Source organism: Centroberyx affinis, unplaced genomic scaffold (genome assembly GCF_046629955.1).
Source record: "Centroberyx affinis isolate AG114_WGS23_722 - 3 ecotype Tasmania unplaced genomic scaffold, CSIRO-AGI_Caff_v1 ptg001214l_1, whole genome shotgun sequence".
NCBI classification, from domain to species: domain Eukaryota; kingdom Metazoa; phylum Chordata; class Actinopteri; order Beryciformes; family Berycidae; genus Centroberyx; species Centroberyx affinis.
The window spans coordinates 103,812-118,715 of record NW_027279730.1 but is presented as its reverse complement, the minus strand read 5'-3'; the positions used below and the strand labels follow the sequence as shown (position 1 = coordinate 118,715).

The following is a 14,904-nucleotide window of genomic DNA, read 5'->3' as shown; positions in this document are numbered from 1 at the left end:
AGGTACAGCAGGTACAGCAGGTAGAGCAGGTACAGCAGGTAGAGCAGGTACAGCAGGTACAGCAGGTAGAGCAGGTACAGCAGGTACAGCAGGTACAGCAGGTACAGCAGGTAGAGCAGGTACAGCAGGTACAGCAGGTTTAGCCAGTATAGCATTTTCAAGACGTTTCCTCGGTTGCATTGGGCATTCTGCTGGTCCAGTGTTGCCTGGTATATTGCCCAGATAATTACAACAGTTATGAGCAAATGCCAACTCTGCCGTTGCTCCATGTTGCATAGCAATGTGCTCTAGTCCAGAACACAGGACCTTCTTCCTGTATTTACTTTCTTGCTCCTGCCCCAGACACATCTGACCAATAAGCGGAGTGAACGTTCTCAGGTGGTTTGTAGTGATGCATTTTGGTTCGCTTGGATTTTTCTCTGTGTGAAAAGAAACCGAACCAAGGGGAAAACGCTCCAAGTTTACAAATTCATCAACTGATTCAGACCAGAGCAAACGAACTATAGGTGTGAAAACGCCCTCAGGCTACGTCCACACTAATGCAGGGAAATTTGAAAATGGTGTTTTCGTGTCATTTGTGATTTCGTCCACACTATCGGTTTCAGGCTGGTTTCTAAAAGTTTCCCGTCCACACTGATACGCAAAAAAGATATGAAAATGGTGAAATCTAGTATATTGGGCATGCGCACGCTTCTGACCCATGACTGTTACGTTGTTTCCGTTGTTTATGGAAGTGCTGTCAGAGCTGCAGTAGCAGAATGCATTAAGCATTCATTAATTACACAAGCAAGCTAGACTACTTTGTCTGGACAGACGATGAAGTTGAACTGCTTTTAAAGGTAACGAATGAGTACAAGACCGCTAAAGCCATGGAGAATACAGTCTACAATGCCGGCATTTTAAAATGTATCCATTTTAGAGAGCGTTTTGGTGCTTGAAAATGCCGCATTTATATGGACATAACCTTACGGTCGTGCCTGGGCCTGCATTTTTATACTTTGACAGATAGAGGTCTCATTTTTTACCTCAGGTAAAACAATTAGCTGTTGTTCCTTGTGAAAGAGTCTAATGGCTATGGCGATCAAAGTTATTCTGCTTTTATTTGTAAAGAAGAGGGCTCCTTGGTAATTGGCTTCCCTCTAAAAGTACAGGTTAGAGGTCTTCACGGGTCTACCTGGACCCTAGGATCCGAGACCCGACCCGGGACCCGTACGGGTTCGGGTCCACATTTTATTATGGTCAATCGGGTCCGGGTCGGGTCCCATTCTATTACCGCGGCTCCCGGGTCTGTTTATCATTATGTGTAATACCCGAGTGGATCTGAGAAGACCCGTGATCAGCACTGATCACGTGACGAGACGAGAAACGCATGGAAGCGCTGTGTAACTTGCGTGATGATCAGGCTGACCTGGGATCAGATTACAAGAGTGAAAATAAGGTGAAAAAAAGCGGCGCCAGCGAGTTGGAGCGGAGGAAAGGTGCAAGATGGACACCTTCTTCACTGAGGTGAAAAATAAGCTAAAAAAATGAATATAATTTAATTTAATAATAATTTAATTTAATTTCCTCATCACTTAGCCTATTGTAGCTACGTAGCTGCTAGATTCCATTATGGAGTCTCACTGCCATCTACTGGACAAACTGTAGAACGGCACAACTTGGCAAGTCTTTCTGTTATTTTGATCTCCTTTTATTAGGCACCATATGTTGTATCTGACATGATAAACATTTTTAGCAGTAGAACGGCATTTTTAGTAGCAATTTTAATTACCGGGTTTGTCGGGTCCATAAAATAGACCCGACCCGATCCTCTCTCCTCTCGGACATGCACCGGGTCGGGTCTGTAATATCTCGGGCAAAAACGGGTCTGTATATATATATTTTTAAAAATTATCGGGTCCAATCAGATCTCGGAACGAATTTCCCGGGTCCATTAGGGTTCGGTCCCGTGAAGACCTCTAGTACAGGTACTAACAGACCCAAACAAAAAACAGAGATTCCAAACCCACTTTAATTTAAAAAAGTTTAACTTTATTAAAATATCTTAAAAACATAGCCATGTCACATACACATTTTTACTGTACACCATTGTCTTATTCACATAGGTAATAGCTCCCAAAGTATGTCAGTAACTCTTATTATTGGAAAGGAAGACTTGGGGAGACAGACAAGAAAATTTCTAAGGAAAGAAAGTAAAGAAGAGTAACTTTCACATTACTATAGTTCATTGATACATCGTTCCCCAGTCCACTTCAACTGAAGTCTATAAGTTAAAACAATTAAAGTGAAGTTAATTCACAAAATTGTAAGGAAGGCCTACAGTTTGACAAGTCTACACCATCATTGTCCTCATGCAAAGGCATTTCAGTTGAGAAGTTACAAGTGAAGTGAAGTCACACAATGCTGAGGAAAGCCCAAAGTTTCCAGTTCATTTCTAGAGAGTCATAATTCTGATACGACTTAATGAGAAGTGTATTTACAGACTGTTCCAAGTGGCATTTGAAAATCCCGTAATGTTTGTCGCCAGTTTGAATTAGACAGGACCAACAGTGTGATATGAAGGAAATCTCAAAGCAACACACTTGAAGGGATACTTGGACATTTAGCCTATTCCAATTGCTTTTAATAAGGAATGCTAATAACGCTCACAGGCCATTTTCCATGTAACGCAAGTGTCAATGCATTTTTTCACCATAATGTGACCATACGTTCCGGGTGAACACAATAAGACTAAAAATCAACATGCCAAGGTATCCCTTTATTGTTACTGAAATACTGTTTGGATACTCAAGTTAGAGGACAGCATCCCCCCGCCTCAGGACTCAGAACATACTGACTCTGGGGGCTGGTTTTCCAAAAACACTCTCAAGCAAGTTCTCTGTTTCCTTAAACTAGAACTATCACATCCACTTATGAGACAGTATTATAGAAACAGACAAAAAAATAGATTTTCTGTGCAAAACGTGTGGGCCCACTACAATTCATTTTACTTAGTGTAGTATTACAACACTTTTGCAAAACCTTTTGATGTTTATATGATGTCAAATTTTAAAATGAGAGATTTACATTACAGTTCTAGGAGAGATGTGAGTTTTGGTCAGCAAAAGGAGCAAAGAGCTATCTGAAGAGTTACCATAATATTTTGAATTATAGTGTGATATTTTTCTTCATCCATTACTTGCCATACAATAGCAAAATGCTTCTGTATTGGCAGTCCCTTCACAGACAAACAGCTTGTTGTAAATGCTAATTTTCGTCAGTGAAACCAATGGCTGTAGCTAGCCGCAAGCTAGCTTGTTGGCTTGTGGCTGGCAGTCCATATTGGTGTCAGTGAGGAATTCTAACATTGTTACAAGCTGTTTTTAGGATTGATGAAGCACAGGCGTTGAAACCTTTTTCCCACCATGGGACCAGTGCCTGGAGAAGATAAATAAGTCACTAAAATCCAGAATGTCACAGTATCCCCGCAGCGCTCTGCTTTGGGAAACCAGCCCCTTTATTGTTGGTGGACCAGAGTGAAGGTTCTTCCTCCTCAGTGGTACCGTCCGACGGGCAGCATCTTGAGGCAGGTGAAGCTGTTGGGGTACTTGGCCAGCAGCACAGGGTTGCCGTCCATGCGGACCTCGTTGAGGGTGGGTCGGAGGTAGTAGGTGTTGTTGCCCTTACAGAAGGTGTCAGTGCTGATCTCAGTGATGTTGTTGTTCTGGGAGGAAATGGAGACAGAGGGTCACAGAACTGAGGAAAATCTTAGTTGATAGTTATCTATATCTATATATCTATAACGTTACAGACCTGTAGATGTACGATGCGAACGCTCTCGGGGATCTGTGGAACGGCTTCCAGCTGGTTGTCGGCCAGGAACAGGTTCACCAGCTTGGTCAGTTTCTGTTGGGGAGACAGATTCACACCATGGAAGTTCAATACCTTCAACAGAAACTTGAAACCTTTTGAAAACTTGAAACCTGTTACTTGTTTTTCTTTCCTTTTATTTGAAGGTGAAGTTTACATGCCACTTCGCTGAAGAAGCTAAGCTGAGTTTTATGACCTTTACGTACAGCAGATGTATAACACAGTCCAATCGTTGTGTAGACCAGATATGCAATTTGACAGGCATTTTCAATTCCTGAAAAATTACATATTTGATGCAAAGCTTCATCCAATCATATCTCCATTTCATTTTTGAACTTTTCAGATGGTCAACAAATATGCAAACAGCTGTTGTAGTGCAACAGGCTCAAACAACAGTTTGAAGGAATGCAGATGGTCTATATGACAAACAATTGACCATTTGCAAAATAATGACTGACATAGCGATCCACCAATCCGTGATTAGCGTCCGTCTACTTCCTCCGACATGTTGCTCCGACAATTCCGACAGTTCAACAGAGCCTCTGACACGCACTGAGAGTTTGGCTCAGAAGTACAAGTACAGGGCAGTACAGTACAGACAACAGTAGTTGCTCAACATTTCAATTGATCAATTCAATTCAATTGGTCAATTGAGCAACTGTAGTTTTCATGATACTTCTGTTCCTTACAGCCACCAGGCTATTCATTAATATCGCTGTGTATTGTCACCTTTACAACTTAGGAGGTTGAGCCTACTGTACCTTTGGAAGTGCTGGCCTTTACACCTTTGCTTCTGAAGAAGTAATGTTCTCTTCAGGTGGTTAATAGTTTCCAAATGAATTTAAAGCTCGAGTTTGTGGCAAAAGTGGATGTTATCAATTGAGTTGAATGGATGGTGAGTTTTCATTCATTCATTCATTCATTCAACTTTTATTACTTCCGCCAAGGAGGTTTTGTTTTTGGTGCCGTTTGTTTGTCTGTTAGCAGGATTACGGAAAAACTACTGGGCCGATTTTCATGAAACTTGGTGGAAGGGTGTAGCATGGGCCAAGGAAGAACCCATTAAATTTTGGAGCGGATCCGGATCCGACTCACGAACAAGCGATAATAGCACGAACCTTGGCGGAGGTCTGTGCTGTCTGAGTGCCCTTCTAGTTTATATTGGGGTCAAACTCAGTGAGAATAGTATAGCAGTGTTATATGAATCAGTGAATGTAACCTAAATTTAAAAAGTTGGAAAGGTGAGTGTGTACCTTGAAAGCGGTCGCCTTGACCCCCCTGGTTTTGAGCAGGTTGTGGTTGGCGTTGAAGGAGATGAGTTTGGCCGGGAGCATGGGCAGTTTGACCAGTCTGTTCTCAGCCAGAGACAGTTCCTCCAGCAGCGTGAGCTTGGAGAACGCCCCGTCCTCGATCTCTGAGATCAGGTTCCCCGTCAGGTCGATCCTCCTCAGAGTCACTGGTGAGAGATGAAAACAAACTTATTTCTACAGTCGTAGCCGTTTTAGAAGTGTCTCCACGCACTCACCCTGCGTCCATCTTTTTTTAATTCTATATAGTAGGACCATATTAATATAACACAGGATTCTAGTGTCTGGTTTCTTGTGTCTCTGTTTACTTTTTGATGCAAACATTTAATTTGTTTGACATACAGTTTAACAAGACTCACAACCGTTTGATAACTGCTCGAAATCAAAGCACTTGCAAATATGAGCATTTTGTTTCATGTGTTGGTTCTTGTCCTTTTGTTGTCCATTCAGACTGTTAAACCTGCTGTACGCCTCGTCAGCGGTTAGTCCTTTCTCAGGCCGGGGAGACTCAGCTGATCTGGGCACAGTTTTTAGCTGACATCATCTCACTGGCTTGCCTTCATTTGATGTCACTGTGATCCTCAGCAGCTGTTTGGTGGGAGCCATTTTGCATCTCTTCTGGTAAACATTCTGTTATATTCAATTCGGGAAGCAAAATGGTGCAACCAAACAAAAGAAATACTGTTAATGTAAGTGCTTGTGTTAGCCTGCCTGGAACGCCAGCTGGGGTTTGGTACCAATCCAGCTGACAAAGTGCAGACAGATTGACTGATGTCTTTGTAGTTCACAATGCAACGCACAGTGTTTCTGAACTGAAAATATTAAATGTTGGAGGTTTTTCACTGTGGACAGGAATTGGCATGAAACAAAGAGGCCTCCATCTTTATGCACCTAGTCTGGCACCAGTGAACCAATAAACAAGATCAGTAAAGTCCACAAAATAGTTTGAATCCATTTAAAATGGTAAGTTGAGTAGGCAGCAAGCCAAAGACACTGGTAGCATGTGTGCAGGATTTAGGGCTGTTCGATTCCAGGAAATTTGGAATAGACTCGAATGGCCGATTCCAAGTATCGGGAATCGAGTCGATTCCTAGAGTCGATTCCAGCTAATTTTTTCTTGATTCCAAAAACTAAAACATAGGTGGTGCAAACAGATCTTGTAAAATAAACAGTGCAATGGCGACGTTGTTTTGTTGTAAGCCAGTCTTTTGACGTCTTACTTTGTTTTCATCTTTCTCTAAACTAAAATACCGATGTGTGGTGTGGAATCAGGCATTTTCTCAACAGTCAGCTACAACACCCGGTCTAATGTCTCCCTCTCCTGCTCTCTCACTCTGGCCCCATTTACACTTGAATGATTTATCCACATTCCATTCACACCTGGCCACATCAATGCGTCTCCGTTAGCCAGATAGAAATCTGATTGCATCTCTCCCTGCTTTCCCGCGATGTATGCAAATGTGGAGATGGCAGGTGCCACAGAAATTCAGATTTTGGATGCATTTCTGTGTATTCTTCAAGACAGACGGCAGGTGCTTCTTTTTATTACATAAAAACACTTGTAGTGAGAATGTGCGACCGCTACAGAAACTCACCCATGCTGCGGACATTTGGAGACAGTGGGGAACGGCGACTTCGATGGTAAAGTAGTGAAATAAAGTAAAACTGCTTTTACACTCTGCAGCAAAGTAGAAATCCCTCTAATAATAATAATATTCTGTGTCAGAAGATCGTCTACAACTAAATTGTGCCTTTGTTGCCTATCGTTTGTCCAAAAAGCATCAACATTTCATTATAGGCTCATATGGTGTGAATTAGTCTGAAGTAAGTGCATTACAGTCTTTTAGCCCCAATTTGTTCCAAACAATTGCGACAAATTCAAGGTGTTAAGCAATTGGACTTAATGTCATAAGTTTATAAATGAATGATGTGTTGTGGTCGGTAGCCGTCGTCTACAGCAGCTCTCCACCACAATGAGCTTCTTGGGGTCCTTTATATCTTCATATATATTTTTAGTTTTAGTTTTATTGTTGCCTCTCAAACTTTATTTCGTTGGTGACGCCCAGACTGAGGCCACCGGGGAAATTTCTCTTTTCCGTCATTTTCTCACACAGAAAATGGAATGACAAGCAATCAGTATTCATTAAGGACCTTGTTGAGAGACGTTTTTCCGTTTGGGAGGAGTTGATGGTTGACGGATGCGATTTGGTTTGAGCAATCGGATACCAAACCCGTCTCCAATGCGTCTTGGTTGCATTTACACTTGGCAACCTGGCTCAGTGTAAATGGGGTATCTGTTGCCGGGCAAACTTCAGCCACTTGTACACTTCAGTCAATCGCCAGAGAGGAATTGGGCTCTGGGATTCACTTGTACACGCGTGTGCGGGGAATCTACATTTTCTGTACTGTGTGGAATCGACTCCACAGCGTTGGAGTCTGTGCTCCATTCCCAAATGTCTGGGGCCAGTTGCAGAAAAAAACACCTTAAGTTAAGATTTTCCTTAAAGTCAGAGTTAAGGTTTCCTTAAAATAAAATCGGTTGCACAAAACACCCTTAAGTCTTCTCCTTAAGGTTTCCTTAAAATGTTCACTTAAGTGTTTAAGGTTTTCTCCTTATCTTGGTCTTATACTTAAGGAGTCCCTTAAAGTTAGTTAAACCGTTGCACAAAAGACCTTAGCGACCAAAGTAAGGAAAAAAACTTAAGGTACCTCTGACTCTATCTTAACCTCAACATGGCCGAGTTTATGGAGATAAATGAAGAAGTTGTATTTTTTTTGGACTCTTGGATGAACCTCTTCACAGACGCTTGAATTAATTTTCGTTGCAATTTCCTCCAACATTCGTTGTTTTCTGTTTGTTGTTATTTGCGGATCAAATTTACTTTTTAGTTTGTGCTTTCTTTTATTGTATTCCTCCAGAAGTATAATCTTTTCCTCCTCTGACCAATTTGGTTTTCTTGTCTTCTTTTCTTCTGCCATTTTTTTACTATCTATAGGCCAACTCTGTGAGGTGATAACAGGTACCACAAGGCAAGTGCAAGCAAACAAACGGTCTCCATGGAAACTGTAGAATTTTACCGCTGTAAAATCTCTTTCAATGCAGTAAATGCCTTAACGTTTTTCCTTAACTAAGGAAACCTTTTAAGGGATTCTGTGCAACACCCTGAAGTCCCTCAGCTAAGGAGAAATTAAGCCTTAAGTGTCATACTGAAGGAGAAAACTTAAGGTGTTTTGTGCAACCGGCCCCTGGAATCAAAGAATCGACCGGCGCTATAGTGACAGCCATGGAGCAGGACTGTGGAGCCAACATGGCTGCCAGTGGAAGCGGTAACAGTCAGACTGCAGTCAGCAGGCTGTGACCTCAGCTGTCAGACTCACCGATGTCGGCGAAGTCTTTGGCGGCGATCTTGTTGATCTTGTTGTAGCGGGCGTACAGGTAGGCCGTCTCTTTGGGCAGGGTGGGGACCGCTGTCATGTCCGGGCTGACCTCCTCGCAGTACACCGAGCCGGTCAGACACACACACAGCAGGCAGGTGGGCAGGTCTGCAACACACACACACACACACACACACACACACACACACACACACACACACACACACACACACACACACACACACACACAATGCACTTATTTGGCTTTCTTCATACTAGATCTGCCAGCGGCTTTTCTACAGTACAGTATCAGTTTAAGAAAACGAAATATCTAGGACTTTTCAATGCAATATGGTTTTGAATAAATTTTTAATAGGATAAAAACTTGGTAAGAGCATCATGAGTTTGATTTCTATAATCAATCAGACCGTGATTTAAAACGAATTCAATCCCATTCAACCAGGCGAGTCGACTAAGAACAAATTCTTATTTAACCAGCCTGAACACGTTCTTATTTACAGAAATGATCAATCAAAAATAGAAAAAGATGAAGTAAGGACAAGTCTTTCTGCTTTTTCCAGTTTCTTATGTGCGGAAAAAGCAGTAAGGTGACAGCATGTGTTATGATGATTGATGCATTCCTGGACTTATAAAATGTAGGAATAGTTTAACCATTCATAAATGTGAATATTAATGAAATTCTCTGAAATAGCATTCAGAGCTCGGGCTGCTGAAGCACAAAAACAAAACTATCCAGAGTCTGAAGGAAGATTAATGGGGATTGTGTGAAGGCAGCCAACTAGTTTGACCAAAGAACATTTTTAATGTTCATCTCTGTGTGAGGCAAAACAATAATAAATTATAGTCTTGTCAATCCATGTTAATCCCTGCTGGCTTTTGGCTGAAATATGTCAACACATAAAAATACTGATATAAGATAAATAAAGGTTGGCATGTTTTCCTATGAGTTCATATTCTGGAGCCTGTTTTTAATTGATCTAGAAGCTTTTACCAGCCTGGTGGCTGATGGCCAGGAAGGGCACACACCTGGGAACAATCCACGCTGAACACACACACACACACACACACACACACACACACACACACACACACACATACACACACACACACACACACACACACACACACACACACTAGTCAGCAGGTCAAATTCCTGCTGCATGTACTGAGCAAACGAATAGGTTACCAGTAGAGGTCTTCACGGGTCCAAAATGACGGACCCGAACCCTAATGGACCCGGGAAATTTGTTCCGAGATCCGATTGGACCCGATAATTTTTAAAAATATATATATACCGACCCGTTTTTGCCCGAGATATTACAGACCCGACCCGGTGCATGTCCGAGAGGAGAGAGGATCGGGTCGGGTCTATTTTATGGACCCGACAAACCCGGTAATTAAAATTGCCACTAAAAATGCCGTTCTACTGCTAAAAACGTTTATCATGTCGGATACAACATATGGTGCCTAATAAAAGGAGATCAAAACAACAGAAAGACTTGCCAAGTTGTGCCGTTCTACAGTTTGTCCAGTAGATGGCAGTGAGACTCCATAATGGAATCTAGCAGCTACGTAGCTACAGTAGGCTAAGTGACAAGGAAATTAAATTAAATTATTATTAAATTAAATTATATTCATTTTCAAGGCATAAAAGCCAGACGCCTTTTGTTTACAAGAAGCATTAAAAACATTTATGGCAAAATATACATTGGAGAAGCATATTTAAAAAGTGGTTAAAAATAAAAATGGATACCTGTTGGCGTTTCATACACATGGGGCGTAAGGGCCTTTGCTCAGGGGAACTTCAGCAGTATTGGGCTCTGTTGGTGCTTAGGGTTAGATTGGATAGGATTGAACAAACACCTGACTTTTAAGTGGAGCTCCTAACCAGCCTGCAGAACACGGCTGCAGGGCGTTTTGTCTCATCCATACCTATAACTCCTCCATACATTGATAACTTTTTGTCCATCCATACTTTTTGTCCTGGTCAACCGCTACTAGGATACAAAAAATGGCACAGATTGGCCCATGGGGGGCGCTATAATAAGGTCCCAAAGTCCAAGGCTCAGCCCCGCTGTATCGTTAGTCGTAGAGATGTGAAACTTGGTACACATATGTACCTGATCATGTTGAACAAAATTGCCTCTAGGACCCATAAAGTGTGCCTAAAAATGTTTCCGCCATTTTGGATTTTTTGAAAAACCTTCAAAAATCATCTTCTCATAAACCGCAAGTCAGAATGACATCATCAGGCTTCTTAGACTGGACTGGCCTTTACTTTGTTTGAAAGAAATCGGTCCAAAATGGTGCCGTTATTAATGGTGCAGTGGAACCCGTTCCGTTGCTGCCATGCAGCTATATTAGGTCTTATAATCACTACACAGGACTGTGCTCATGGTTGTCAAAATGTTTTTATTTTGAGAGCGATTAGAAGGGAAATGGTGCTGAACTTTCTGGGCTGGTCATTCTGGACTCTCAGGTTCTTCAGGTTCTTCACTGGCTTCAGACTGATAACTCATCCTGTCTCTGCTGTCAGACCTCAGGAGGTGCAGCGGTCACAGCTCCACACACAGGCGAGGAAATCTTCAACCTAAAGTCAAACTAACTCCAACTCCAGGAACCTTTTCAGAAAACTTTTACATGTAGTATTAAACATGTATTAACTGTTTGAATGGGTTGTAAGCCGGTTTCTTGTCTTTCAGAATAATGTTTACATTCTGAATGTTGGAAATCACATTGGTACTGTGTTACAATACTATTCTTCCAGTACAACTTCTGTTAGGGTTTGCTCTTTAGTTTCCTCAATCAGTAGCTTCCTCTGATTGTGTGTGTGTGTGTGTGTGTGTGTGTGTGTGTGTGTGTGTGAGTGAATGGGTGAATGGGTCTTACCGGAGGCGTCTCCCTCTGGGATCGGGCTGTCATCTGGTTCCTCAGCCATGACGTCCACACCAGCAGGCAGCGCCCTCTGCAGGGGAATTGCAGGGTGTTAATGTACTGATCCTTTGTGGTTCCGTGGGCGGAGCAAGGCACTGACACTGCCGAGGTTACGGGTTCAATTCCGTGCTGAGTTTGTCTACTCATTCTACTGTATTGTATAGAAACCACATGATGTCGCTCACCTATATCTGGCATCAGAAACGCACTGAGCTTCTGTTTTGTCGTGACCGTTGTCTTCACCAGTTTTTTTAAATGGCACTATTAACTTGGCTAATGTGCACTTGTGCAATATGTTACCACACTGAAATTCGAATTATGACATCAAATGCAAAAAATGGACAAATATTAGAGACGGGACGATCTGCTTATCTCATGATACGATTCGATATGCGATACGGTGTTCACAATTACAGTTATGTTTATTTCTGACCCACAAATCTTTCCAGCAATCGCATTGTGTTGCTATAATGTAAACAACAAATTAAAAATGTCATTACAAAGTGCAAATAATATAAATTGTGATGGTCTATCCATCTCATTTGTGATTACTACAGCAGAATAAAATGGAGCTAATATCACGATTCATTTTTCTGACCCACAATATGTATTGTTAAATTTTTGTATCACAACATATTGAATTTCGATATATTGTCCCATCCCTTACAAATATGATTCCAAATGGTTGGGGAATAGATATGGATAAATTAGCCAAAGAATTTAGATTTACCAACTTCTATTCTCAGTTTCAACTTGCAGGTCTCCCCACAAGTAGCCCATCCCTAATAAGAGGCTGTGTACAATCCATTGGTCATGGTCAAGATGTCTCTCTGTATGCTGTATTGGCTTGCGGCCTGGCCCGGCCTGGCCCGGCCTGGCCTGGCCTGGCCTGGCCCTCAGCTGTTTAACCCGGGGCTGGCTAATCGCTGCAGCTTTAACTGAAGAATTGGACATGGTTTTTCTTATTGGAGAGCTGCAGTGTTGATGAAACGCTGTCTTTTTGTTCCTTGAGGGGTTGAACTGACGGATGAATCGGGCTTTGTGAAGCCCAGATAGAGGTTTAGTATAACACAGGAGTACTCCTGTCATGTAGGAACCCATCAAGAACAGACCGACCCCTGACCCCTGACCCTGACCCCAGAACTTTCGTTTGACCCTCCAGGGTTGTGATGAATTTAATCAGCCCGAAGAGATTTGACCCCATGGCATGCTGGGAGCAAACCCCGACTAAAACCCTAACAGAACGCAAATCTTCACCTGTGGTGGCAGGATGGCTCAGAGCATCTGTTCTCAGCAGGTTCACATTCAGCCAGGCAGCAGCTGATGTCACTGATTTACAAACCTTCAGCCACAGAGCAGGGAGCTGATCTTCTACTAATGAACTAATTACTAATGAACACGAGCATCCTCTCTGCTGCTGACGACACGAGGGAGAGCCACTGGCCTTGTGGTTTGTTAGGTCGTCTTCCAACGTGAGACGCGGGTTCGATCCCCTGACTGGCCGTACCTGCCGAAGGATCCTTGAGCAACACGCTGAACCCAGACCTGCTCAGGACCGTTGAACCAGCTGGCTGCCCTGCACCCCGACCAGAGGCGGGAACGGGGATTTCCCCCTTAGTGGATTAAAAAAAGTTTATCTAAAATAAATTGGTTGATTGTGACAGCAGGGGAAGCTGTAAGGTTTCTGAAGGGTCCGGGACTGACTGAAGGCTTTTATGAATAACAGCTGTTGTGCTGTTGAAGGGTCCCAAAAGAAGTTTTTACTTATTAGAAATTAAGGGTTTATTTCATACCCATAATAATAGCTTAAACTTTGCCCACCAGCTGGAATTGTGTTGACTGTCTAGCAACACTGATGAATATTCTGTAAGGAAGCAGAAGGAAGCATTTGAGTCTCAGTCATTTCAGTGGATCTGGACTCTCTCTCTCTCTCTCTCTCTCTCTCTCTCTCTCTCTCTCTCTCTCTCTCTCTCTCTCTCTCTCTCTCTCTGTGTGTGTGTCTCTCTATCTCTTTCTCTCTCTCTCTCTCTCTCTCTCTCTCTCTCTCTCTCTCTCTCTCTCTCTCTGTGTGTCTCTCTGTCTCTCTCTCTCTCTCTCTCTCTCTCTCTCTGTGTCTCTCTATCTCTCTCTCTCTCTCTCTGTGTCTCTCTCTGTGTCTCTCTCTCTCTCTCTGTCTCTCTCTCTCTCTCTCTCTCTCTCTCTCTCTGGCTTGTTAGTGGAGTGTTTAGTTTACCCAGAGGATTCGGACCAGACCAGAGTTTGGTTTTGGTTCACTTGAATATTTCTTGAAGCGGTTAGTGTGGTCGGTTGAGGTTTCATACTGGCCTCAGCTGACTAAACCATGAGGTGAAAGATTATCTGTTAGATAGTATAGACAGTATAGCTGAGTTAGTTAGTTGAGTATTATTATAGCCAAAGATTAAAAGTGACTTGTTGATGGATATTGTCAGTGACTTATATGAGCAAACTCTTGGTGTTGTGAGAGCTGAACCATTGTCTTCTCATTTTTTTTTCCACCCAAAAAAAACAGAGGATGCATGTTGTAATTTGTGTTAACGAGAGACATAAAATTCCCTTTCATCACCTCTTAAATCATCCTGGATTGTTATGTAACAAGCTCGACCACGAGTGGAAGGATTGTCTTTTAGATGAGCTGGTGATCGATATAATTTACATGCTGACTTTCTACTACTTGGTGCAAAATGTACTGAAATTACATTTTTTTTTGCACTTGAATGGATAAGCACACATTTATTTACCCAATTTCCTCACATGGATCATTAAAGTGTCATCTTATGTTCTAAATAAAACCATTGAAACATGAAACATTGTTTGGCACAGCGCAGCACTGATGCAACAAACGTCAAAATAGATTCACGACTGTGAAAACATCGCTCTCGACCTCTGGAAAAAAACTTCCCACAGAAAGTGTATTCATTAAATATTCAAAGTTTTTACCTTCGCCTTTCTTGATTTCAAATAGTCTTGGTCATTGAGGTATCCACTGAGCTCCTTGCCAATAAGAGGTCCCGGTATCAGCTGTGAGTCCTGGTTAAAGCGCCCGGCCGAGGCAGACACCAGGCTGGGCAGCAGCAGACAGGTGAGTAAGAGAGCCTTCATGTCGTCCAACACCAGCGAGTGTTAAAGCCTAAGTGTGGGTCAGCAGCAGCTCTCTATCTGCTATAAGCCCCTGTTGGGATGTGTCAAATGACTCTATTTAAAGGCTGAACCAGTAGCTTCCAGCGGATTCTTAAACCACAGTTTATAGAGCAGAGCGCTTAACCCTTCACTGACCACCCACCATCCATCTCCTATGAGAGAGAGACAGGCAGAGAGAGAGAGAGAGAGAGAGAGAGACAGGATAGAGAGAGAGACATAAAGATTGAGGGGAGGAAGGGAAAGAGAGAAAGTTTTGAAG

General features: G+C 42.5%; 1 protein-coding gene across 1 annotated transcript; it reads right to left on the bottom strand.

Annotated features, from left to right (window-relative positions):
* Window positions 1-2,033: 2,033 nt before the first annotated feature.
* On the bottom strand, window positions 2,034-14,662 carry ogna (osteoglycin, paralog a). Its single transcript, XM_071524632.1, has 6 exons — window positions 14,445-14,662; window positions 11,442-11,517; window positions 8,535-8,699; window positions 5,103-5,305; window positions 3,793-3,885; window positions 2,034-3,703 (listed from the first exon to the last, which is right to left on the bottom strand). The coding sequence occupies exons 1-6, from the start codon at window positions 14,604-14,606 to the stop codon at window positions 3,533-3,535; spliced, it is 870 nt and encodes a 289-aa protein (XP_071380733.1). The 5' UTR covers window positions 14,607-14,662; the 3' UTR covers window positions 2,034-3,532.
* Between the last annotated feature and the right edge of the window lie 242 nt (window positions 14,663-14,904).

Excerpts from the sequence above, each read along its gene's own strand:
- ogna (XM_071524632.1), bottom strand. The coding sequence starts at position 14,606 with ATGAAGGCTCTCTTACTCACCTGTCTGCTGCTGCCCAGCCTGGTGTCT. Across the intron at positions 8,700-11,441 it reads CCCAGAGGGAGACGCCTCCG|ACCTGCCCACCTGCCTGCTG; the intron begins GTAAGACCCATT and ends TGTGTGTTGCAG. Across the intron at positions 3,704-3,792 it reads TTCGCATCGTACATCTACAG|AACAACAACATCACTGAGAT; the intron begins GTCTGTAACGTT and ends ATTTCCTCCCAG.